This window comes from Desmodus rotundus, chromosome 6 (assembly GCF_022682495.2).
Source record: "Desmodus rotundus isolate HL8 chromosome 6, HLdesRot8A.1, whole genome shotgun sequence".
Lineage (NCBI taxonomy): Eukaryota > Metazoa > Chordata > Mammalia > Chiroptera > Phyllostomidae > Desmodus > Desmodus rotundus.
Genome location: NC_071392.1, coordinates 155,678,863 through 155,701,800, shown reverse-complemented (window position 1 = coordinate 155,701,800; position 22,938 = coordinate 155,678,863). Strand labels below are relative to the sequence as shown.

The 22,938-nt window shown below is 50.7% G+C and overlaps 1 protein-coding gene across 1 annotated transcript in view; it reads right to left on the bottom strand.

Annotated features, from left to right (window-relative positions):
• NSG2 (neuronal vesicle trafficking associated 2) overlaps positions 1–17,370 on the bottom strand; it is a 37,044-nt gene extending 19,674 nt beyond the window's left edge. Inside the window, exons 1-3 of the mRNA XM_024577044.4 lie at positions 17,210–17,370; positions 16,199–16,348; positions 5,898–5,981 (exon numbers count right to left, since the gene is read on the bottom strand). Coding sequence (XP_024432812.1) covers positions 5,898–5,981; positions 16,199–16,327 — 213 coding nt within the window. The 5' untranslated portion in view covers positions 16,328–16,348; positions 17,210–17,370. The remainder of the gene's footprint in view (positions 1–5,897; positions 5,982–16,198; positions 16,349–17,209) is intronic.
• Positions 17,371–22,938: the final 5,568 nt, after the last annotated feature.

The following is a 22,938-nucleotide window of genomic DNA, read 5'->3' as shown; positions in this document are numbered from 1 at the left end:
CTCCCATGCCGGCGCTGGAGGGAACAGGAGCGGAGTGCCAAGACCCCATCCCTTGGTCAGATAGAAGAGACAGAGGAAAAGGAAAGACACAACTGGCAGGTAGGCCAGCTCCTCAGCATCTCCGGGCAGCTCCACACTGCCAGGCAGCTCCCCTTCCTCTCTGGTAGCAGCCTCCCTGGAGCTCTCACACCAGTGGTGGTGCCCTGCTCGGGGCTGGGCCGGGAGCACGGCTGGCTCACAGCCTCCTGGCTGTGGACTAGGGGCAAACCACCCACCCCTCTGCCTTCCTCACATGCAAGTGGGGTGGTAGTGCCCCAGCCTGGCAGCTGGGACCATTCAGGGGTGACACCATGAAGTGCCACTCACACGTGGAAACAGAGCACCACAGAGCCCCCTGGGCCGGCGGGTGGATGGAACCGTGAAAACGCAGCACGCTATCATGCGAGGCCTGATGCTTCAACTCGGCTTTTGTTTGACTTTTGTTTTGATTGTTTGTTGCCATTTGTTTGTAATAATAGCTCACAGACAGCAGGTCTTTAGGTGGAAAGTTCTAGCACCCTCACTCACTTCTCCCTTTTCGTCTGTCCATCTGTCTGGCAGGAATGGGGAGTCCTGGTCCCTCCCACTCTAGCTGCTCCCCACTGACTGGGCTCTGGGGCCGGCCTGCAGGCACCCCCAGGACCTTTCCCCGTGTGCCCGGGCCACAGCCACCAGAGTCAGAGTTTCTGACCCCGAACCAGGGTGTGTGGTCAGCAATGAATACTGAGGCTGTCCCCAGAGACCGGGGCTCATGTTCCAGCACACCCGACAGCCACTCCACACCGGCCCTGCTCGGGGAACTGGGAACAAATGATGGGTCCCGATGTGGCCCTGCCCTCCGGGGGTCAGAGACTGCGGACGGGGGTGGCAAATACAGCAGCAGCCATCAGGTGCCATGGGACCTGCAGGGCCCTGACGAGGCACCAAACCCAGAAGGTGGCTCCAGAGGGACAGTACAGCCGAGAAGGTGGCCAGAGTACTCTTGTCTAACCCACACATTTGCGAGCTTCTTGACAGCCGGGATTTGTCTTACGCATCTTAGTTTCTCCCAACAACTGGCACGCAGCCCGACCTGGAGCAAACCTTAATAAAGACAAGGGAGAAAGGAAGCAAAACAGGAAGGATGGAGAGAAGGCAGTAGGCCACCACTTGAAAAGGACATGGCACGGTGGCACCAAGGTATGGCAGAGAGAGTGGGAAACAGAGGCACAGAGCTGGATTCTTGTTCTGCTCTGACAGGTCCTGCCTGGCTCAGTGGCCTCGGGAGTCACTTCGCCTCTCTGAGCATCAGTTTCTTCCTTGGTGACTGGGGACAGTGATAGTAGCAAGAGGACCAAGTTCGCAAGGTTGCTGTGAGGCTGAAAAGTGGACGTAAAACATCTTTAGGATTATTCACATTATGGCTGGTGTGCTGATAAATAGCTGACCCAAACATATTGCCAGCTCCCTGGGAGGCAAAGAAATGGCTCCAGGGGCCACCGTTGAGGGCCAGAGGCTGCCATGTTCTGACCTGGAACTAGCTACCCTTCGGACAATTCGTCCAGGTTTCCCCAGCCACATTCCCAGGGGACAAGCCGGGGAAGGGACGCCCAGGTCTGTTTCAGTCAACAGACAAAGTTCAGCTAATTAGGCAGAAAGCTAAGAACCCAGGAGGGAAAAAGGGACCTGAAGAGGAGAGAAATGAAAGGCCACTCAGTAAGCGAGGTCCAGAGTGTGACAAAGACTTGGACTACGTATGGCCAGACTGAGTCCTGGCTTTTGGATGAGGAGTCAGGAGCTCAGGGAAGTGAAGGAACTTTCCCAAGATTAAGAAGCTAAGAGGACATCATCTGAGTTGCCCAGGTGAATCTCGCCCCCAAGTCCGAGAGTTCCCAAAACATCTCTCATCCACTTAATACAAGCAGCTTCCAAATGCGACACTCAGCTCCTTGTCATGCCAGTTCAGGGACAACCAGGTCTGAGAGCATGCCCAGACGCACCAGCACGTTCCATGCCACCACCACCTTCCAAGCTCCAACACCTTCCATAAAACCAGCATCAGCTGCACCCACAGCATCAGCCCATCCCACAACACTGGCCCCTCCCACAGCACTGGCCCCTCCCACAGCAAAATTAGCTTTAGAAGAATCAGGCTCCCAGGAGTAAAAAAGAAGGAGGGGCTTCTCTCTGCATGCCCCTCCCTTCTCAAATAAGGTTGCTGAACAATATTTCATGTCTGTGGCTCTTTGTAAGAGCTTTCTTGGTCTTAGAAAAAACAAATATTCCAGGCAATTCTTCCAGCCAATCTTCCTCAAATCATCCCTCCCTACCCTGCTCTCCTCTCTCATTCTCTCACAGCTTAATTGCTCTGAGCTGCTCTCTCCAGGTCAATTTTGGAATGTGAAGTCATAACCCCTTCCACCTCTGCAAAGGTATTAGAATGAGGGATGGCTGTATCTTTGCTGTCCCCATGGTTACCTCTGCTGTGAACAGTACACTGGGCGGGGGTGGGGGGGGTGCCCAACCAGGTTTACCAGCATCACGCTGTCTGAGACTAACAGAACATCTGGTTTCCAGCCCCGGATCTCCAGCCCCAACCTCCACCCTGAGCCCCGGACCAGTGACATCCAGGGACGGTCAGACCACCACCCGCCTCCACCGCCCCCACATACCAGGCCCCTCACACTCAGTGTGTCTCCCCACCTCCACCTGCAGTGGGTGGCATCCCCCTGCTCTGCCCAGGCAGCCAGGCCACATGCCCTCGAACCCCTCCTTCTTTTCCAAGCAGGACCAAGTCCTGTAAATCCCACCTCCGTGACAGCCCTGCTGCAGCTGACAGCTGAAACCTCAGACTCATAATTGTCACCACGGCCGCCTCCTTCATCCCCGGCGCCACCCTGGCCCCCGCAGGTGCCTCCCCCGCTGGGCCCAGAGGGAGCTCTCTTCAGGAAAGCAAGCACGAGCTGATGAAGGTGCACAGCTTTACATAAGCAGAGGAATTCGCTCCGTTCCTCCCACTTTGTTCCTGAGCGGCAGGGCCCTCTGCCCGCATCTGACAGTGCCGATGAAGGGCTGTCCCCAAACCCAGCGTTCTTCCTTCCTGACCCCAGGCCTAACCCAGTCAAACTGCGTGGAAGCTTCTGTGGGCCCTAGACCCCAGCCCAGCCCCAGCTTTGCCCTTAGTTGGCTCACATCTATTCTAACCTGTGGTCCCCAGCTGCAGGCAGGCGCGGGGCTGAGCAGAGAGGCTGGCCAGGCCTGGCTCCGGCACTGGCTCTGCCACTGGCTAGCTGGGCAGCAGGTCACATCACCGCTCTGAGAGCTGTAGTGGCCCTTTAAGAAGTGGGGGATTATGGGATTATGTCCATTTCTTAGAGGTTCGTGGGCACTCAGTATGATAAAATAGCCACATCACCAAAAGTTGCCAAAGAGAAGACAAACGAAACCATGCTCCAACACCACGTCTGGGGCACAGATGGCAGTTTGATACATTTCTTTCCACGTCCCATCTCGGCATACTTGTGATTTTTTTATAGTTCCAACCCTAGAAAACACAGAGTTGTAACCTCTGCTTTATTCACACAATCTTCTCTGTGAGGTACCTGCCCAAGTTATTGCCTGTCTTCACAACCATCATTTCAATGACTGCAAAGTAAGGAATAGTTTCATCCAAAACTTGCAGCACTCTATTTGGTAAAAGAGCACATCTTAAAAGTAACTCTAACTTTTTTGGTTATTGAAACGGTACATGCTCGTAGGAAGTTTGGAAAGCACAGGAAAGTAAAAAGAACACGAAAGTAACTCGTAGGCCCATAGTTCAGAGTAAACTAAATAGTCTCTGAAAAAAAGTGATTCTTAAGGAACTGTTGAAATGGTCCACCCTCTGGACGTGGGCCTATTTACGGGACCGTGAGGGAGTCGTTGGTAACCCGGCAGTGTTTCCAGTACTTTGGTTTTATAAATAAGACTGTGATCAACTTTCTTTTTTTTCTTTTTTTTTATTGTTGTTCAATTACAGTTGCCCCCATTATCCCCCCATTACTTTCCTCTGCCCTACCCACCCCCACCTCCCACATTGTTTTTTTTTAAGATTTTATTTATTCATATATTTTTAGAGAGAGGAAAAGGGAAGGAGAAAGAAAAGGAGAGAAACATCGATGTGTGGTTGCCTCTCGTGCACCCCCTACTGGGGATCTGGCCCACACCCCAGGCACGTGCCCCAACTGGGAATCGAACTGGTGACCCTTTGGTTCGCAGGCTGGCACTAAATCCATTGAGCCACACCAGCCAAGGCTGTAATCAACATTCTTATACAAGCATCAGGACATATTTCTGAAGACCTCTGCTGCCTGGTGCACGTGTATGACACACTGGGACACCCCAGCCCTTCCCACACAACCACCTGAGGGTTCTTGAGTACACTTGCAGGCAGTTCAGGTCAAGTCCACGTTTATTGGGCTCACGCTGTGTGCCAGACACTGAAGCAACAGCCAACAATAAGAGCCATCCCTGCTCTCAAAGCAGGGTCAGCGTCCAGGGAAGTCCCACATCCTAGGGAGACGCCACATCCCCTCCCGGGCTCACATACCCAGCTGCTGGAACACAGATTTAGCGCAAAGAAAGACAGAAACAGAAACAGACCCGGATATCTATCCACGTACAACCGAGCGCAGTTTCCACTTCCTTAGCCCTCAGTCATAGCTGCCACAACACAGCGACTATTAGCTGTGTGCTTCTCCTGCAGAGCCCAGTGCTGCGCTCTGTTCCCTATGTCATCATCACAGCCAGGCTCGTAGGGTCTCCACACGACAAACCAGACTTACCGCCCTGCTGGTGGCCACACGGCTGGTGGGCAGCTCTCACCCAGCCAGCCTGCTCCACTGTCCATCCACGGGACCCCTTGTTCTGCTGCTCCCATGGCCGGCTTCGCCTCCTAAGTATCTTTTAGGTCTGCCCATGTCTCTATACATTCGCTATCCTTATCGCAGCCGCTGGTGATTTTTATCTGGACAACCGCTATAGCCTATGTTCTCCCCATGTCCCCTCTTGCCCTCTACAGCCCTCAGCCATGTAAAAGCCAGTGCTTTGGTTGAAACCCAGATTCATTCATGCCTCTTGCAGAGGCTTCTAGCACAAAACCCAAACCCCTCCATACAGCATGCTAGGCCTGGAACCGTCTGCCCTCTGCCCACTTCTCCTGCCCCGTCTCCACCTGCTCCCCATGCCCCTCCTACAGCCCAGCCTCACTGCCCCAGTTCTTATTCCGTGTTGGGGCCAGACTCCCTCCAGCCTCAGAGCCTTTGCACAAGCCCTGCTCCTCTCAGCCCCCCAGGGTCCTACATGACCTCCCTAGGAAGCTCCCCGGAGGCCCCTCCTTCCATACCCGCCAAGCACACTTCGCGCAGCTCCTCCCTCAGACACCTACTCATCAACTTCCCTAGTGACCCCTCCACCAGGAAACAGAGTGGCACCTATTCGGTCTCCCCACTGAATCAGCTTTTTGTCCCCTTTGTCTTTATTGCATTAGGCTGCAGCCATCTACTGACCAAACTCTGAATTCCTTTACACGTTTCCATCCCATTTCCTGGAGACCGTGATGGGAAGGCAGAGAGGTGGGGACAGGAGGAACAAGAAGAAATGAGATACATTCAGCAATTTTCCAATGATCCCAACATTCCGAAGCAGGAGAGAGTGCGGGTCGCCCTCAAAGGGCAGAGCTTCTGGGACTCGATTAGACTCAGCGACCCAGACAGTGCAGTCCCAAGAAATGCCTGTCGTCTGCCACTCTCCAGCGGGACCTGTCCCACCAGCGCGGGGAGCGTGAGCCGGCTGAGGCCGGCCTTACCTTTACCCTTCTGGTTCACCATCAAGAAACTGACCGTAAACTCGGCGATTTTCGGCACCCGGAACTTCCCTTTGTTCTTCTGTTCCGGCTGGTACTCCGTTCTTGTCTTCACAATCACCTGCAACGGTCAGCCAGCGTTAGCGCACGCGCAGACTTGAAACCCTTTTCTTTCCTTTCCTTCATTAGCTAGAATGTGTTATACGCTGCACAGAGGCCCTCCCTCTCAAACACATGCAAGAAAATAGAAAATTCAAGTCCCCCACAGCACGTCGCCCTTCCGGCGGAGACAGCCACGGGCAAGAATTTGGGTCACACCTTTCCAGACGTTTGTGTGTGCAGATGAGTGTACTTACTGGTTGTGCAAGAACGTATGTCCTTTTCATGCTGGATGTATAGTCCATAAACTATAACCTGCTTTTGTCACACAACACCATGCTAACCTTTTTTCCACCTAGACAAATATGTGATTGTATTTTTGCCTTTTTTTAAGAAAAGATTTTATTTATTTATTTTTAGAGATAGGGGAAGGGAGGTAGAAAGAGAGAGAGAGAAACATTGGTCCTTTGCCTCTTGTGCACCCCCAACCAGGGACCTGGCCTGCAACCCAGGCACGTGCCCTGACTGGGAATCGAACCGGCGGGATGATGCCCAGCGCAGAGCCCCACCCACCAGGCAGGGCGTATTTTGCCTGTTGATGTGGCATCATATTCAGTGCATGCCTATGTTACAATTAATCTGATTAATCTCTATTGTCGAACATTTAGATTGTTTCCACTGTTCGGGTTCCACAAACAAGCTCTGATGAGCTCCCCGTGGCTAACCCTTTGCACGTCGACTTAATTCCAATTTGATTTAGGGACTGAAAAGCATGAAGGTCTGTTGAATCCATGGTAGTTTTCTAAAGTCTGAATATTTTGCAGAGGTGGTTAATATCTTACTGAGCTACGCTGTCAGCCTGCCAAGGCATTTATGGAACGCCAGCCCACTGTGTGGGCAGAGTGGAAGGAGAAGCGGCCTGGCAGACCGTGCTGCTGAGTGCCACCGTGCTGTGGGGAACGCAGAAGCGGTCCGAGCCTCGGGGCCTCGCCTGTGACATGTGGACAGTACCCCTGACGTGACCCTACTGAACGAACCAGTGCGTCGTCCTGCGAGCCAGCAGCCCTGGGGCGATGACTGCCCTGCCTTTTGTGTTAGGCAGCCTCTAAGATATCAGGTTCAAAACCATATATAATTTATAGATTATTTGTTCATATAACTTACAGGTTTCTAATATACATATGATTTGTGATGTTTATAACATAGTATAACACTTCTTTTTAAAGTGCCCCGTTTGCCATTTGCAGTAATGGGTGGGGGTGCAGAGTTTAGGTAGAACTGGGGTCAGAGCCTTCAAACCCATGCCCTGCTGGCCCTTCACCCCTATGAGATGTCACTTACGCCCGGAGTGACTTTCAAATGGAAACAGTTCTTTTGGCTTCAGAGCCTCACTCCTCAAACCACCAAGTTCAAACACAGGCCGAGGGACAGCGGGGCACCTGACCCCGTGATCATGCCCCGTCGCCTGCTCCTCTCTGTAGCTCAGCCACATCTTCTGCAAAGCAACCCAGGCTGCGACGTGATACTTGACCTTCACCCCTATGAAAGTGCTACCTTGTTGGAACCCCATCTCCATGCCCAGAGCAGGCCTTTGGCCACCTGCCTGGACCGACCATCCTCTTTGAGCCCTCGGCGGCCAGTCTGTGATGGGCTTGCTGCTTGCTCTCTCTAGGAATGTCCCCACCCTGGGCTCTGGGCCGTCCCCCTGTGGTCCTCTGCCTGCTCACTGACCAGCCCGTCTTCAGCAGGACCCCTCGGGGTTAGGATCTCTCGGAGCCAGGTCATGGGCACTGTCCCCTCCTCTCCAACCCCCACCCCCCGCCACCTCCCCAAGGGCTCTCACTCCCATTGCTTCCAAGTCCCTCTGCATCCTCACCACCCCCACCTCTACATTTCCGACCCGGACCTCCCCCAGCACTCTGGTCACCCTACTGGACACCTGCCCTTGGATCGCCACACCCAAATGTCTCATGTCTACGCAAGGCCCTTCCTTGGGTTCCCTGACCTGCCTGCCCCTCGACATTTTCTTCCCCATGTGACCCCAAGTTCAGGAAATAGCAGCGTGATCCGCACCATCATTTATGTCAAATCACATCCAGGAATCTCCCACGACCCTTCCCTTCCCTTCATTCCCAAATCCATTCCATCATCAGCTCCTGCTTCCTCAAAAATTGCTCTTGGGTTGACCCATTGGTCCAGTTACACCTCTGCCCCGCCTGTCCAGAGCATCCTCATCTCTCCTGGAACGTTCACTCGGGCAGCCTCCGCATTTCCATTCCTGCCTCTCCAAACCCGGGAAGAGAGCTTTCTACACCCAGTGGGCGGATGAACCAGCAAACACTCAGAAGACACCCAGAGGCTGGCATCTGGGGAAAACTACAAAGGGGTGGTTATGAGTGGCCAGGGAACAGGGCCAGTGAGGTGGCAGGGGGCAGAGAGAGGTTCCAAATGGCACATCAAGCACCGTGGAGATGAACTTAGGGTGGCAAGGAGCAGAGGAAGGGTTATCCAGAGGTGCACAGCAGGTCGGGGAGAAGCCTCTACTGCAGGGAGGATGAAGAAAGGTGTAGCTACCTCAGTGGGGAGATGAAGAAAGCAGCAGAGCCCACCCCCACAAAGTTACTGGGGTCAACCAGCTGTGAGGCGTGTCATGGAGTTGGCGTTCTGTTCTCATGGAGAGGAGCCAGAAACCGTCCCCTTCCATTAAAGGAGAGGCCGTGACAGTCACTTTTATTAGTGCTATGAAGGGGAAAGCATAAGGAATGTTAGCCAATCATTATTAATTGGACCTTGGAGGAATCAGCTTGCATAAGCAAAGAGGGAAGAGGAAATAAATTTGCAAAGAAAGGCTCTACTTTCAGCAGCTGGGGGAAAAAATGGAGCAAAACAGAGCCCCGAGCTCCTTGAATAATAACAGAAATGGGAGCAAAAGTGAAGAGAGGACAGAAAAAAAATTTTTCTACTGTCTACTGTCAAGAGGATGGTTAGAGATATTTGGAAAAAATGAACCTCCAGATTTTCAAATATCATTGTGGATTTGGGCAAAGAAATAAATTTGTTTTCATATTGCTGTATCAGTTTGCAGGGCCCTGTCGGTGGCTGATATGAAGAACATCATTTAACATAAGTGTGGAATGACGGCATTGTGGAAATGGGATAAATTATTCATCCCGAAAGGACCCCTCAGCTGGAGCCATTCCCCGTCCGCTGGCGAGGCCAGATGACACACGGTGGTTCGGATGGCGCAAAGGACGGATCATAAAAATTTAAAATACTGCTTCCCGGGATTATCAATAATGAAGAGGCTCCCACATGGCGAGGCCCCGGACTGGCAGGGACAAGAAATAAAAGAGCAGAAGACCTGACGAGAAGCAAGATCGTATTTTTCGGAGCTGGACTTGCACCAGCCGAAAACAGGTGGAGGCCGCGCCCTTCGGCTCATCCCTGTGGCACAGAGAGCTGTTCAGAGCAAGACAGAGAACAGCCAGCAGCTAGGCACCTACTACGCACCAGGCAGAGGGCTGAGGGCCCAGCTCACTCTCCTAACTCCCCTGGCAACCTTCTCTCCAACCCTCGCATCTCTCCTTCAAAATCATCATTCCCGTTTCTCAGGAGAGGAAATCGAGCCTCCAAGAGGTGTCGCTCGCCTGTGACCGAATGGCTGGCAAGTGGCTGTTCGGCCAGTCAGTGTCAAGACTGTCCTGCTCTCTCCTGCCGGGTTTTGCAGAGCGGGTGCCCACTCTGTGCCCGGCACTGGACCAGACGCTGCACTCCTACATCACGGCCCACCCTCTCTGCACTCGGGGTCGGGGCGGGGGTCAGATAGTGATTGTCCTCATTCTACAGACAAGAGGCAGAAATGACCCCACCGCCTGACATGGCCATGAAGAGGCAGAGCCAAGGCTGGAACCCGGGCTTCTGGCTCAGATCTAAGTGCCACCCACTAGTGCGGTCATCATTTAAGAATCATTAAACGCCAACTCCGTGGCAAAGGGTAGCGTGCAGCAAGGTGAGGGAGTCTCCCGAGGGTCCTCTACCAGGGGCTTCCAGCTCCTTCTGCTCTGAGCAGGGGTTTGCTCCCTGGGCTGGAATCATGTCCTCGGCTCCACCACCGGGCCCGCCCCCCGTGGTCCAGAGGCTCGGTCCACTTCACCCACTGCTCAACTGTGCTGGTGGCCAGGGTCCAGCCCCTGGGCTCCCAGGAACAAAGATCCCGGGACTGAGCCGATGATGATAACAACAACAACAACAGGGGCAGCAATAATAATAACTACCTCGCCTTATGCATTACTCTGCACCAGACACCGTGATAAACGTCCGACATGTACCATATTTTCTCATTTCACACTGAAACAGTTCTCAGAGGAAGATATTGTTCCCATTCTAACAACAAGAAATTGGGGGTTCAGAGGGGCTAATGAACTTACCCAGGGTCACACAGCACGCAGATGATGGAGTTGGGATTCAAATTCAATCTCTGTGTGTGACCGAGAGCAAGTCACGTAAACTCTCCAAGACTGTCTTATTGTCTGGGAAATTGGGGTGACTTTAGTTAAAAAACAGAAAATTTGATACATGCTCATGGTAAAAAGTATAAAAATACAGAATAAAATTCTTCAAACGGCCCCACCCACCCCCATCTCTTCACCTTAAGCATTTAATGGTTTTCTTGGGAGCCTTTCCAAACTGTTTGATAAATTATAAGAATAAAACACACACAGGTGTTTCCACAACCGGGATCACCCCTACGCTGCTCTTTAAAATTGTTTTCGCTGAGCAGTGTGCCCGTCGAGTGAGCCCAGGCCTACCTGCCTCATTCTGACATCAGTTGCTTCGTTTCCCACACCCAAGCACCAGAGTTGGCTTAGCCCATCCCTTTCCATGGAGTGCTCCGGTTTCCCAGGGTTTTATTGGCCTTCGCATCCTCGCTAAACTATACCCACAGGATAACTTCCTACCAGCTGGAAGCATCCCAATAAAATGGCATACACCGTTTACATCTTATAAACCATGCCAGCGCACCCTCTGAAAAGCATTGCACCCAATTACATAACCGACAAGCCCACACCAGGACCTGCCAACTGCTAGCGTTAGCAACACCAGGCATAGCAATTTGTTTTGCCATCTGATAGGTAGAAAGCTCTATTGTGTTCAAAATTATGTTTTTAAATTATACGGAATTTTTAATGTGCTTAGTGGTCACTTTATACCTGCTTGTTGGAACTGCCTAGTCAGAGCCTTTCCCCCAACTCAGAGTGATTTACAATCCCATCTCCTAAGAGTCTTTGAGAGAAGCAGAACGAGGTGGCTCCACGGGCCGGGCGCCTGCAGAGATGGGCATTTCTGCTGCTCCCTGGGGGAGGGCTGCTGGGCCTCTGATCCCGAGGCTCAGGGAGAAAAAGAAACTCTTCGGTGAAGCCACTAGAGAGGGCAAGAAAGGACACAGGACCCAGTAACAAAAGCAGCACCTCCCCCGCCAACCTTCCAGGTCCACCCGTCCGGCCCCTGTACCCCCACCCTCGAAACCCCACCCTTCTCAGCACGTTACGCTTTAACAATCGGCTTCCAAAAATGCCCACTTTAGAAGCTGTATTCTTGATGTCCAGTGGAGGAAAGGAAACTCCACTAGTGAGCACCACCCATGTGCTTTTAGACGATTTTCACATGTTTCTCTCGCAGTAACCCCATTAGGTCGGTATTATGCTCACTTTACTGTTGGAAAAAACCAAAGCCCAGAGATGCTAAGTAACTTGCCTAAAGCCACACAGCAAGTAAATAGTTTAGTTGGGATTTGAACCCAGGTCTCTAGAACTACAGAGAGCATGTGGTCTACCGTGCAAAATATGAGGTGTGCCCAGCATCAGTAATTGATCTCCAAGTGTCTGCACTGCTTTCCTCCCACAAGCAGGTGAGCCAGGATGTGTAAAGACTGAGTAATCCGTCGAAAGGAAAGGAACGTTTGCCAAGAGCCTGGCTGCCAGCTCGCCGCGTGCACGATCCACCTGGGGCTTCGCCAGCGTGGGGCCGGGCCTGTCTGTGGCTTGCTTTCTGCCCACCTGCCATCCACTCGCTCCTAGCACACCTGTGTGCAATCTTGGCTGCCCTGGTTTCTCATGACATGTCCCAGGACAGAATTCCGCCTCTCCAAGACTATTTCTGCATCTGTAAAGTGGGGGTAATGGTAATGACCTCAAAGAGGGCTTGTGGGGACTCGTGTATTACTGTGGTCACCTAGATAAACCAAAGTCAGTGAGGGCCCAGAGGCACGTCCTTAAATTTGATGGCCCAGCATCTCAAGAGCTGGCTCCCCTGGGCTGGCGAAGGCTGCCCACCTGCTGAGATTCTAGCCTATCCCCTCACCTACCAAGTGGAGGAATCACACCTAGCTTTATGCTAGGCAAGGGGCAGAGCACCTCATTCAGCTGGCCCTTCCCACCGCCCGCTGCATGCCAGGACTGAGGCTGCAGACATCAGGAAGAGCCAGGGTCCTCGGGCTCAGTGTCACAACCAAAAATGTCTGCAGACATTGACACATGTCCCCCTGGGGGACAGAGCCCATCACTTTAGATCGGTCTCACATACAGTGCTCAAGGTACACAGTGGGGAGCAGGAGGGACGGAAGCCTATGGAGCAGGTAATGAAGGACCCGGATCCTTAGGTGAGGATGTGAGGATGGTGCCCTGTGGGGATGCCTGAGAGGGTTTCTGCAGGGAAAGGACCTGGTCACAACTCTGGGGACAGTAGCTCAGGTGCTGTGTGGAAGACCGAGTACAGTGATTGAGAGAAGAGAGGGGGCCCCAACCGAGAGGACTGCGCTCTCCCCTCCCGGGGCAGGCACCAATCCCCCAGCACTGGGCCAGGGGCGCTGGAGGCTGGATTCACCCTGGGGAATGGTCCCCAGCACTTCTGGGAGGAGCTGGCCATGGATGAGGGGATATGGCATTTGAAGAAATACTCTCTGGGGGGTGGGGAGGGCCTGTCTCCTTATTGAAGGCAGCACGATGCGGAGGGAGAACTGGGATGTCAGATGCACTGGGGCTCCAGCCCCAGCTCTTCCACTCCATCTGTGCAGCTCAGGCCAGCCACTCCACTGACCTGAGCCTCAGTTTCCCTGGTCGGCTCACTAGCACCCACTGCACGGGACTGCAGGGAAGATGAGCTGAAACAGCAGCTGTGAGTGCCCCGCACAGCCCGTTCCCAGCCCGGCACGAGGACGTCAGACACACGTGTCCTCTCCGTGTGGCCTCCGATAGCTCCCCCTGAAACTCGCTTCCATACCGAAGAGCACTCGGTGAGCAAATCTGAAGATGGTTGTCGGCATTACAGTTGCCAGGAGCATCCTGGTTCTGGCCAAGCACACTCCGCACTCTGCTTTCACGGAGAGGAAACACCATGACCGAACACTGGGGCCAAACAGACTTCACTCCGACAGCCGCGCTCGCTTCACCCGCTTACCATCTGACCGGAGCCGGACAGCGCGAGAAACCCGCTCCATGTCACCGGCAGTGGGAGGCTGGGAGGCGGGGGAGCAGTCTGTGATGCTCATTAAGCATGTGGAGGACCCCTTTGGCCGTGGAGCGGAATTCACTCTTAATACGTCTGTTCTAACGTCAGGGGGGAAAGCTTGGTTGCTCTTGTAAAGATTATAAAATCTAAATACTAGCACAGAAAACTGTTCATTCTATGTCCCACTCACAGAGGACAGAGGCCTAGTGGAACAACTCACATGAGTCGCGCTCTGGGCCGGCGACTCCACTAGAGCTCAAGCCTCGGTCTGTGGGCACCCAGTCCTGCTGGCTCCTTGCTCCTGCCAAGATGGACGCTTCTAGAACAACTCTCCCGGGGTTCTAGGTTTTCCAGACACTGCTGGAACTTTAGGAAGCTACTTTTCCACTCGGTGCCTGAGTTTCATCATCTTTAAAAACTGGATTAAAGTAGCAACTTCCTTAGGGGTCCTAGTAACTGTTGAAGTGGCAAAAGAAAATTGTGTGTGTGTGTGTGTGTACACGTGGCTCAGAACAGCATCTAGCACTTAGGAAGCACTTGAAAATGGCCATTACTATTCTCTTACAGTTAGTTTTGTCCCCGGCACTTTACATATAAAGCCACTTCCATGGTTCCGACCATTGGGAGGTAGGCGGGGTCATCCCCACGTCACAGAAGAGGAAACTGAGGTCCACCTGGTAGGAAGACTTAGTCGTGAGCATCAGAAGGAAGCTGTGTGATGTGGCCCTGTAGGGATGTGGTCCTTTGGGATTTGCATCTTTCGGGATGCACTGGTTTCCCATTCCACGCAGGGCCACAATGTGTTTGTCCTTCAGGCTTTGGGGCAGCGTTGTGGTCCATCTGTACTAGGTGCTCAGTGGTTGTCTCCTCGCTCAAGGAGAGGAGAAAGCCCATGAAAGGCAGCAGGATGGAGTGGGATGGGGGAATAAACAGGGACAGAGGCCAGAGTATCTCTGGATGACTTGCAGGTGTGTGGACAGTTGGGAGAGAGGTGACCTCACCGTGGTCCCTTTTCTTGGCACACCTCTCAAGGAGAGGCAGATCTCTGAGGCTGCAGGTGTTGGCTGAAGGGTAAAATTTTTCCTGGAGCCTCACAAAGCCTCAAGAGAATATCTCCCCTTCTCCCCAGCTTGCATTATATCTGGGCTCAAATTCCAGCATCATCGCACACTCCTTCTGTGAGCTTGGAAACTAACCAGACTTCTCTGATCTTTCACCTTCTCACCTGTAAGTGTGAGCGCATAATCCCAATGCCCAGGGGTAGGGTGTGTCTAGCACAGTGGTTCTCAACTTTGGCTGCACCCAGGAGTCACCTGGAAAGATTTAATTCACTGTGATGCCCAGGTCTGACCTCCAGAGAGTCTCATTCAGTTGTTCTAGGGTGTGGCCTGGATTTCAGGATTTGCAAAATCTCCCCAGGTGTTTGCAATATGCAGTCAAAAACTGAGAACCTCTGCTGTACCTGTACCAGCCACCCAGCTAACGCTGTCCCCCCACATCACTTTAGTGTTCATTGCCTGTTCAAATTTAATTTTTAAAGACTTTATCTGTTTCTCAGGACAGCTCCAGGTTTCTTTATTTCTGCCACCCCCGTGCACAATCTCACATTGACAACCTCTGCACTTTCAAAACAGATGACTCAACCCCCAGCCAATCACCCAGGCCCTTTATCTAGCTCTGGCTCCTCTTCTGTTCATCGGAGAGAGCCAATTGGTTCAGACACACAATGCCCTCCCAGAGACACCAATGAGAGAATCAAACAGACAGGATGATCCATTGTTCGCTCTCCAGCCAGGGAACTCCATAATTTGCCTCCAAATCTCTCCCAGTGTGTAAAAGCTCACAGTATAAAGCCCCGGGTGCGCTTGATGGCTCTCAAACAGCACTGTTTCTCCCACCTGTGTCCGTGCGATAGCCCACCCCCACCTCCCCCATGCACCTTTGTATAAATGCCCACCGCCATTCCTCATGCACTACACCCATGCCAGGAGGTGTCCCTTCAGCCAGGCGCTCATTTCCAGCCACCCCTCCCCTAAAGACACTCTACACCGGTCACACTATTTCCCCTGCGCGCCCTTTGCCTTGAATGCCTCTTCCTCCCACGGTCTACCTGGAAGGTTTGTACTCACCTTTAAAAGCCAAATTCAAGTGTCCTCTGCAGCTTGCCTCACCTGTCCTTCCAGCCCCTCCTCCCCACAGCGGAGTTTACTTGTTCCCACCCCTCTGCTCTCACAGCCTTTAGCACGCTCAGGAACAGCATTCGCCATGAGGCTCATCTTATGTGTTATGCTGGGTAGGGATTTTGTCATCTGTCTTTTTATAGCCAACTTCCAGCACAGGGGACAGGGCCTTAGCAGGTGCTAACTGAATGCATGTTGGACTGCATCCAATGCTCCGTCCTGAGACCTATACCAGCTGATTTTTGAAACACCACCCCCAAATAATCCAGACGATTTTCTCCGTCACCACTTAGAAGCTTATTTGTATTCATCTAGCATGATAAAACTTTAAAAAGGAAGACATGTGAGCCAAAGAAAAAAAATGAATAAACACTTACCATAAATCTGACATAACGCAAGTGATGTCATGCCTCTGGAAGGAATTGCTACGTTTTACAAGAAAGGCAACGTATTTGGCTGCTGCAGGGATGAAAGGGTTGGGGGTGGCATGTTTTGCCGCTTTCTTTCCCGAGATGGGGGAGGGCGGGGACTGATGAGAAGAGACCTGCTTTACCTTTTCCGGAGCAGGCAGCTGTAAGTGATTCACCTCCAAGGGGGTGATGAGAGGGACCGTCTGGAAGCCATCCTCCACTGAAGGCGGCTTGGCTCCCTTCTCGCCAGGGTTGCTGTTCAGCTTCACCATCCTTCAGCCTTTCTTCCCGACCTAGGCAAGCAGTGGGGTTCCAGTTACAGCCCGAGGGGAGGAAGGGGGAGAGAAAGCAGCGCTGTCTCAACCGCTCCTTGGGCGGCTCTCAGCGTAGGGACCAGGCGTGGATCTCCCGCTTCCTCTGACACGATTCCCCTTCTCTGGAAAACTTCTGTAATCATCCTAATATGCCATCTGCCCAGAGGACTCAACAGCCCTCAAATTTGGGAAACTCACACAAAAATATGCAGGCTTAAAAAAATTCTCCAAGACACTAGAGCTAACATAGGCAGAGCATCTCAAGGAAGAGCTTATTTTCGGCACACAGTTAAACCCTATTATGCTGGGTCGCCCTGCAGCATGGAAGAGCTCACCTTGCCACCGTGGTTGCTATTTGACTCTATGGGTTTTCCTTCAGCAATCTCCCTCAGCACAGAAAATACACTCGCCGTCTCGATGGGTAGTGTGCCCTTTTACATAATATGTAGCTTGTACAGGAGACACAATTTCACAAAAGAAGCCAAAAAAAAAAAAAAAAAAGGACGGGCTTAAACCCGAACCTGTTATTCAGCCATGGAATAACTCCATTTCCTCAATAGCAGAGGGCCATTTTTTTTTCCTTCCATGGAAAGTTAGCAAGCCCCGGATTGCAAGATTGCCAACTAAACAAACAAATCACATTTATTCCTCTCCAGCTCCCTTAGGGGACAAATGGTGCTCCGACCCCACCCCCAGAAGCCCCGCACCACTGAATGTCTCTTGTCAATCCCACTGATGGAACGTTATTAGCCCAAACAGGGCTGTCGAGGGGGTGAAGGGGATGGTGGAGGGCTGCAGGATATTGGAGAGTGGTTATAGCAAAAGCAAATGCCTACTTACTGCGCCGCACTCTTGGGAATCGGAGCAGATTCAAGCCAATTTGAAGAGGAGGAGGACGGCCAAGAGTCCTCCCTCCTCGGCCGGCTCCTGGTGCTGAAAGGACAGCGCCTCGCGTGTGTGTGGATTGGGAGCTTCTGAGAGCGGAGGCGCCCGCGAGCGAGCAGGGATGAGCTCCTGGCAGCAGCCGCCTGCTCGCTGGCTCGCTCTCGCCCCCTCCCATCGGGGATGGGCTCCCACACCATCTGTCATCTGGCACCACCTGCTGTTTCTCATGCATGGCCACAACCGGCACCGGACAAAATGGTTTCAAGAAAGTGGGAGGGATGCTGGCCAGGAGCACACACAACATGTAATACATCATATAACAAACACTCCTTGAGCCTTTAGAAAAACTGGAAAAGTACCTTTACTGGGAAAAGGCGCCACCTCTGAAGACCTCCCAGAACAATACTGTGAAACAGTGGCTCGAGCCCTGTGCCCAGCTCCGACCTGGGGAAGTGAGGGCAGGGGAGCTGATGGTTATCATCTCCCATGCAGGGGGTGGGCATTCCTCGGGGCTCTTTCAGACAACTTCCCTCGTCTGCAAAACGCAATCTCCAACAGGGCCTACAGGGCAGGGTTGGTGTGCGATGGGAATGCGATAGCCTGGGAGAGCAGTTAGCGCGGAGCAAGCAGTGCAGGACCATCCACTGCTGTCCCCACCATGCCGCTGTGATCACACAGGTCACGTAAGGTCACAGAGCTGGGAGAGCAGCCGGAACTGGGATTTGAGCCCTGGTCCAGTGCCACGTGGTCCAAGAGGACAAACACATTTCTTGGAAGAAAGGAAGGGAGCATTTCCAAAAAGTGGAAGGGAGCGCTGGGCGTTCCAAACCACAGATATCTAGGCACCGCGGTACCCTGCCAAAAAGCGCCGAGACCAAGGGCTTTTCTCTGACCCAGTGACACACCCGTAAGTGAATGACTCGGACCTGGACGAGACAAATACTTGTTCTTTTGAGCATCATCTGATAATTCGAGGTGGCTTTCACCACAAGGTCCTTGTAAAGAGTGTTTTAATCATCTGTGCTTTTAGCACTGTATTACATGCATCGTTTTCACTTAGAAAATTGTCATCACTGTATGTTGTTTCTATGAGCGCAGTGTGGGAGCGAAAGACACCCGCTTCAGAGGCAGGCTGTCTGGGGTCAGCTCCCGCTCCTGCCACGTGCTAGATGCACGACCTTGGGTAAGTGACTTAACCTCTCTATGCCATATCGGGTCGTTATAAGAATTAGCTGCGTTCATAGATGGAAAGTGCTTGGAACATCTGTAAGTGAAAAGCAGGTATCTACTATTATTCAATTACTAGATAAGCATTTTTAAAAATTGTCTTACATTAATCATTTTTTAGTTTTTTAATTTATTAATTTATACTTTAAATTTTTTTTTCCTTCCTCATTTCCTGAAGTGTATCTCATTTTTCTCTTTTGAACTTTCGGGGACAAATATCTAGTTTACTGTTTGCCTTCTACCTGTTTGGTACTAAAAGAAATTGATGTTATAACTTCAATTTACCTCTGAAATAGTGCTGCTTTGTTAATTATCATTCCTCGGTCATTTTAGAACTAACGATTTGCTTCTCTGACTCAAGTCATTCAGTAAAATAAGATTTTTTAATTTTCATTTCTAAATGCTTGGTTTTCACTGTTGCTAGTGTATGTCTTTTGAGACTAGTTTCTAGTTTTATTGCATGAGGTCCAAGAGTGTTTTCTATATGTTTTCTGCTGCAGGGAATATATTAAATTTTCCTTGTGGCCTAAGACATGAATTATTTCTGTTAAAATTCTCTGAGCATGAAGAACTTATATTCTATGTAAGTATAGATTTCTATACAGAACTATTAAATCAAATTTGGTACTTACCTGATTGATTTTTTTACTTGCTTGATCTGTCAAGAAATTAGAGGGTGGCGTTGCTATTTTCCATTACTATTGTGATATCTCTCCTTGCATTAAAGCTGTGGTATTTGGTACATGTTTATGAAGTCACGTCTTCTTGTGAACTTTGCTTTAAGGACTGAATGTAAAATAATTTATCTGTCCCATTTAGTGGTTTGTGATTCGAATTCCTCTCTATCTAAAATACAGTTGTAAATCCTTCCCTCTACGGTTTCTATGTGTTCTTTCCAGCCTTTTATAATTAAATGTGACAATAACATGCAATGTCTTACACTTGACATAATTTTTATGATTTCTTTCATTGTTTCCTACATAAACTTTTTTCCCTCCAGTTATTTGGAAGGAACACATATGTTTTAAAATTATGTCTTTGGTGATTTTTTTGATATGTCAAAAACATATTTGAATTGGCCTTCCTCTCTCAGCCTCAAGAATAAAACAAATTCTTTTGATCTCCTCCCATGGAAAACGAGATAATTCGGACACATTACGTGTCCTCCTGTTTGTGCTTCTCGTTTCTCATCAGATGTCAAACCTAAGTCTTCATTTTCACTGATGCATCTTTTCCCAATTATTCCCAGTTCCTGAGACACTCTCGTCAGCACTGGAAGCAGGAGAAAAGTGAATACCATGTGAATCTTTTCCCAAATGCCTCAAACGATGCTTCATGTGGGAATAGTTTACATACCTAAATTTCAGTGAATCTGTGATGCTCCTGTGATTGGTTCATTACCTCACGTGTTTGGTTTTGTTTGCCGTGTATAGAAACATTGCCAGTGAAAGGGATGATAAAAGCACTTTAAATGTCTCATTATGAATCTTGTCAAGTGGTCGGCTTGCGGATGTTATTCCAAATGTACTGGTGTGACAGGAATGTAAGCTTTTTAGGAACCTAAGAATCTCCCAGAGGCAAGCATAAAAACAAGCCACGCTCAGACTGTGGCTAGGAGCTCTGCATTTAAATTTCAAATAACAGAAAGCTATGAAAAGCAAGAGATTCTCTTTCCTGTAAAAAAGGAAGTGGGTCATTGCCTACTTTTGATTTGAAAGAAAAAAACAAGATGAAGGAGAGGCAGAGAGGCAAATGGCAGAAAAGCCAGTTTAAACTTCTCCTCTGATTGGCTGGGAAGAGTTGAGGAAGGCGACCCTAACTCAAGAAGGCAAGCACTGCTTGGCACAAGCAGGAGGACTTACACAGAACCCTTCCAAGGAAAGCCCGGGAGTCCACCTAGAAAGAAATAATTTGATAACAATAAAGGCTTTTTGAGAAAGTTTTTGAATTTTGCCTAGAAACGTACGTCTCTAAAAGGCATTCCTTTCCTGTTAAATAATCCATTCATCTGTCTCTTCTAACACAAGGCTGCCCGGCCTATGTTGTAAAATAAGTCACAACTCAGTGGCAAGTCTGGGACTCTGAGAGCTTCGAACGCAGAAGGTTTATTAGGGAGAAGGGAAGAAGGGAAGGAAAGAAAGCAGACTGGGTCAGACAGAGAACTTGAGCTGTAACAGTCTCAACAAAGCCCTCAGCCAGTGTCCCAAGTGCCTCTGCGGCTAGCATGGCCCTTTTTAGCTGTCCTTGGTTGAGATGTGGGAGGGCGCCCTTCCCCAACAGCTCAAGAACTTGGGCAGGGCGGCTCTCTCCACCAAGGGTAATTCGTGGACCAGGCCAACAGCTAAGGGACAGCTACTTTCAGTCCTGACGGGACATCTCCCTGGGCAGCACAGCTTCCACTGTGGCTGTGTCCTCATCTGCCTTCACGCCATACCTGGCGATCACACCCCGTGACTTCCAATGCCATCCACAGGCCTGTAACTGCTCAATTTTACCTCCAGCAGAGAGATTTCTTCTCCACTCAGATCTCAAAATACAACCGTTCCCCGGACATCTTCATTTGGATGATTCAGAGGCACTTACCTGAATCTCCACTTTTCCAAAACCACGTTCCTGGGCTCTGCCCAGAGACGGCTCCGCCTCCTGCACGGCCCCACCACGTCACTGCCCCGTCCTGTGCCCATTGCTCCAGCCAGAAAACAGAGTTTTCGACATCTCCCTCACTCCTGCACCCGATCACCAAGCCCTGACACTTTTCCCTCCCCGATCTCTCTCACACCACTCCTCTCCGGCCCCCCAGGGCTCCCCCTTAGCCCCTCTATCTCCCTAGCTCACATGTCAGCTGTGTTTTCCTCCCTACCAACCTATTTTTTATACTGTAGTCCAAGCAATTCTGGTAACATGACCTCCTTTCCTAGAACTTTCCAGGAACCTTTTGAAAAGATAAAGACCAAAATCTTAAACCTAGCCTATAAGGCTGTATGATCTGTCCCCTGCCAACCCAACAAGCGTCACTTCCTGCCACTTGTCCCCTTCCCCTGACCTCAAACACACCTCCCCATTCCAGAGACTGTCACATGATGTGTCCTCTGGGGTGCCCTCTTCAGGGGGTGCTCTTTCCGCCCCTTAGATTTCTTAGGATTCTGCAGAGCCATTGAAATATGACTTCCGCAGACAAGTCTCCCCCGAGACCCCGGACTACGGTATGTTCGACGCCTCTTGTATATGCTCCGTGTTCTGTTCTTCTGTGTTGAAATACGTACCCTTCTTTAAAAAGACGTGATCATCTGCGTCGTGGTTGAATAAGAATCGAGACCCAGTTCTTGCGACCGAGGTATTAACAACCGGGAGGCGGGTGGGTAAGTTTTGGTTCATCCCACGTGATGAACTACCATTCAGTCGTTAAAAATGTCGTAGAGCACTGCGTCAATATGGGGGACGTGTATCGTGCTGAGTAAAAAGAGCAATCAAATTGTATAGACATCTCAACTGTGTGGAAGCGTAAAGACTTAAAGATACTAAAATGTTTACAGGATTTTTCCCTGGCAGTTTTCGTCTTTTAATTTCTCATCTCCCAAAAGCTTATTTATTTTTAAACTAATGGGAGACAATATGAATAATTTTCTACTAGAGAAAAAAATCTGTTGGGTTCTAGAGAACATACTTGGTTTGGGTTTTTTTTTTTTTTTTAAGAAACAGTGAATTTGTAAGAGACTACTAAGACGCGTGGTGAAATCAGAGTTGAATGTAAGGTCACTGGGCGCCATGGAGACCCTGGGGAAATTCCCGGTATGGCTGAGAGACCCTCTGACTCACCAGGAAGGAAGAACAAATGGAAAACATCTATTATTATTCTTCCAGCTTTACTGAAGTATAATTAATAAACATTGTATGTATTTAAGGTTGCCCCTGACAACTACCATTCTACTCTCTGCTTCTATGAGTTCGACTTCTTTTGGATTCCACATGTAAGTGAAACCACGCAGTACGTGTCTTCCCGTGCCTGGCCTATTTCACATAGCACAACGCCCCCCAGGGTCATCCATGCTGACACACTGACAGAAGTCCATTCTTTTTGAAAGACTGAATGATATTCCATTGTGTGTGTATCACATCTTCTTTATCCCTTCGGCCCCCGACGGACACTCAGGTTGATTCCATAGCTTGGCCCTCGTGGGAAATGCTGCAGCGGACGCAGGAGCTCAGATAGCCCTTGAAGGTGCTGTTCTCGTCTCCTTTGGAAACACACCCGGAGGTGGAGTAGCTGGATCACGTGGCGGTTCTATTTTCAATTTTTTGAGGAACCTCTATGTTGTTACCTGTGGTGGCCGCACCAAGTCACACCCCCCAGCAGTGCACAGGGGCTCCATTTCTCCACTTCCTCCCGACACTCATCTTGTGTGTCTTTGGGTAATGGCCATTCTAACAGATGCGGAGTGAGATTTCATTGTGGTTTG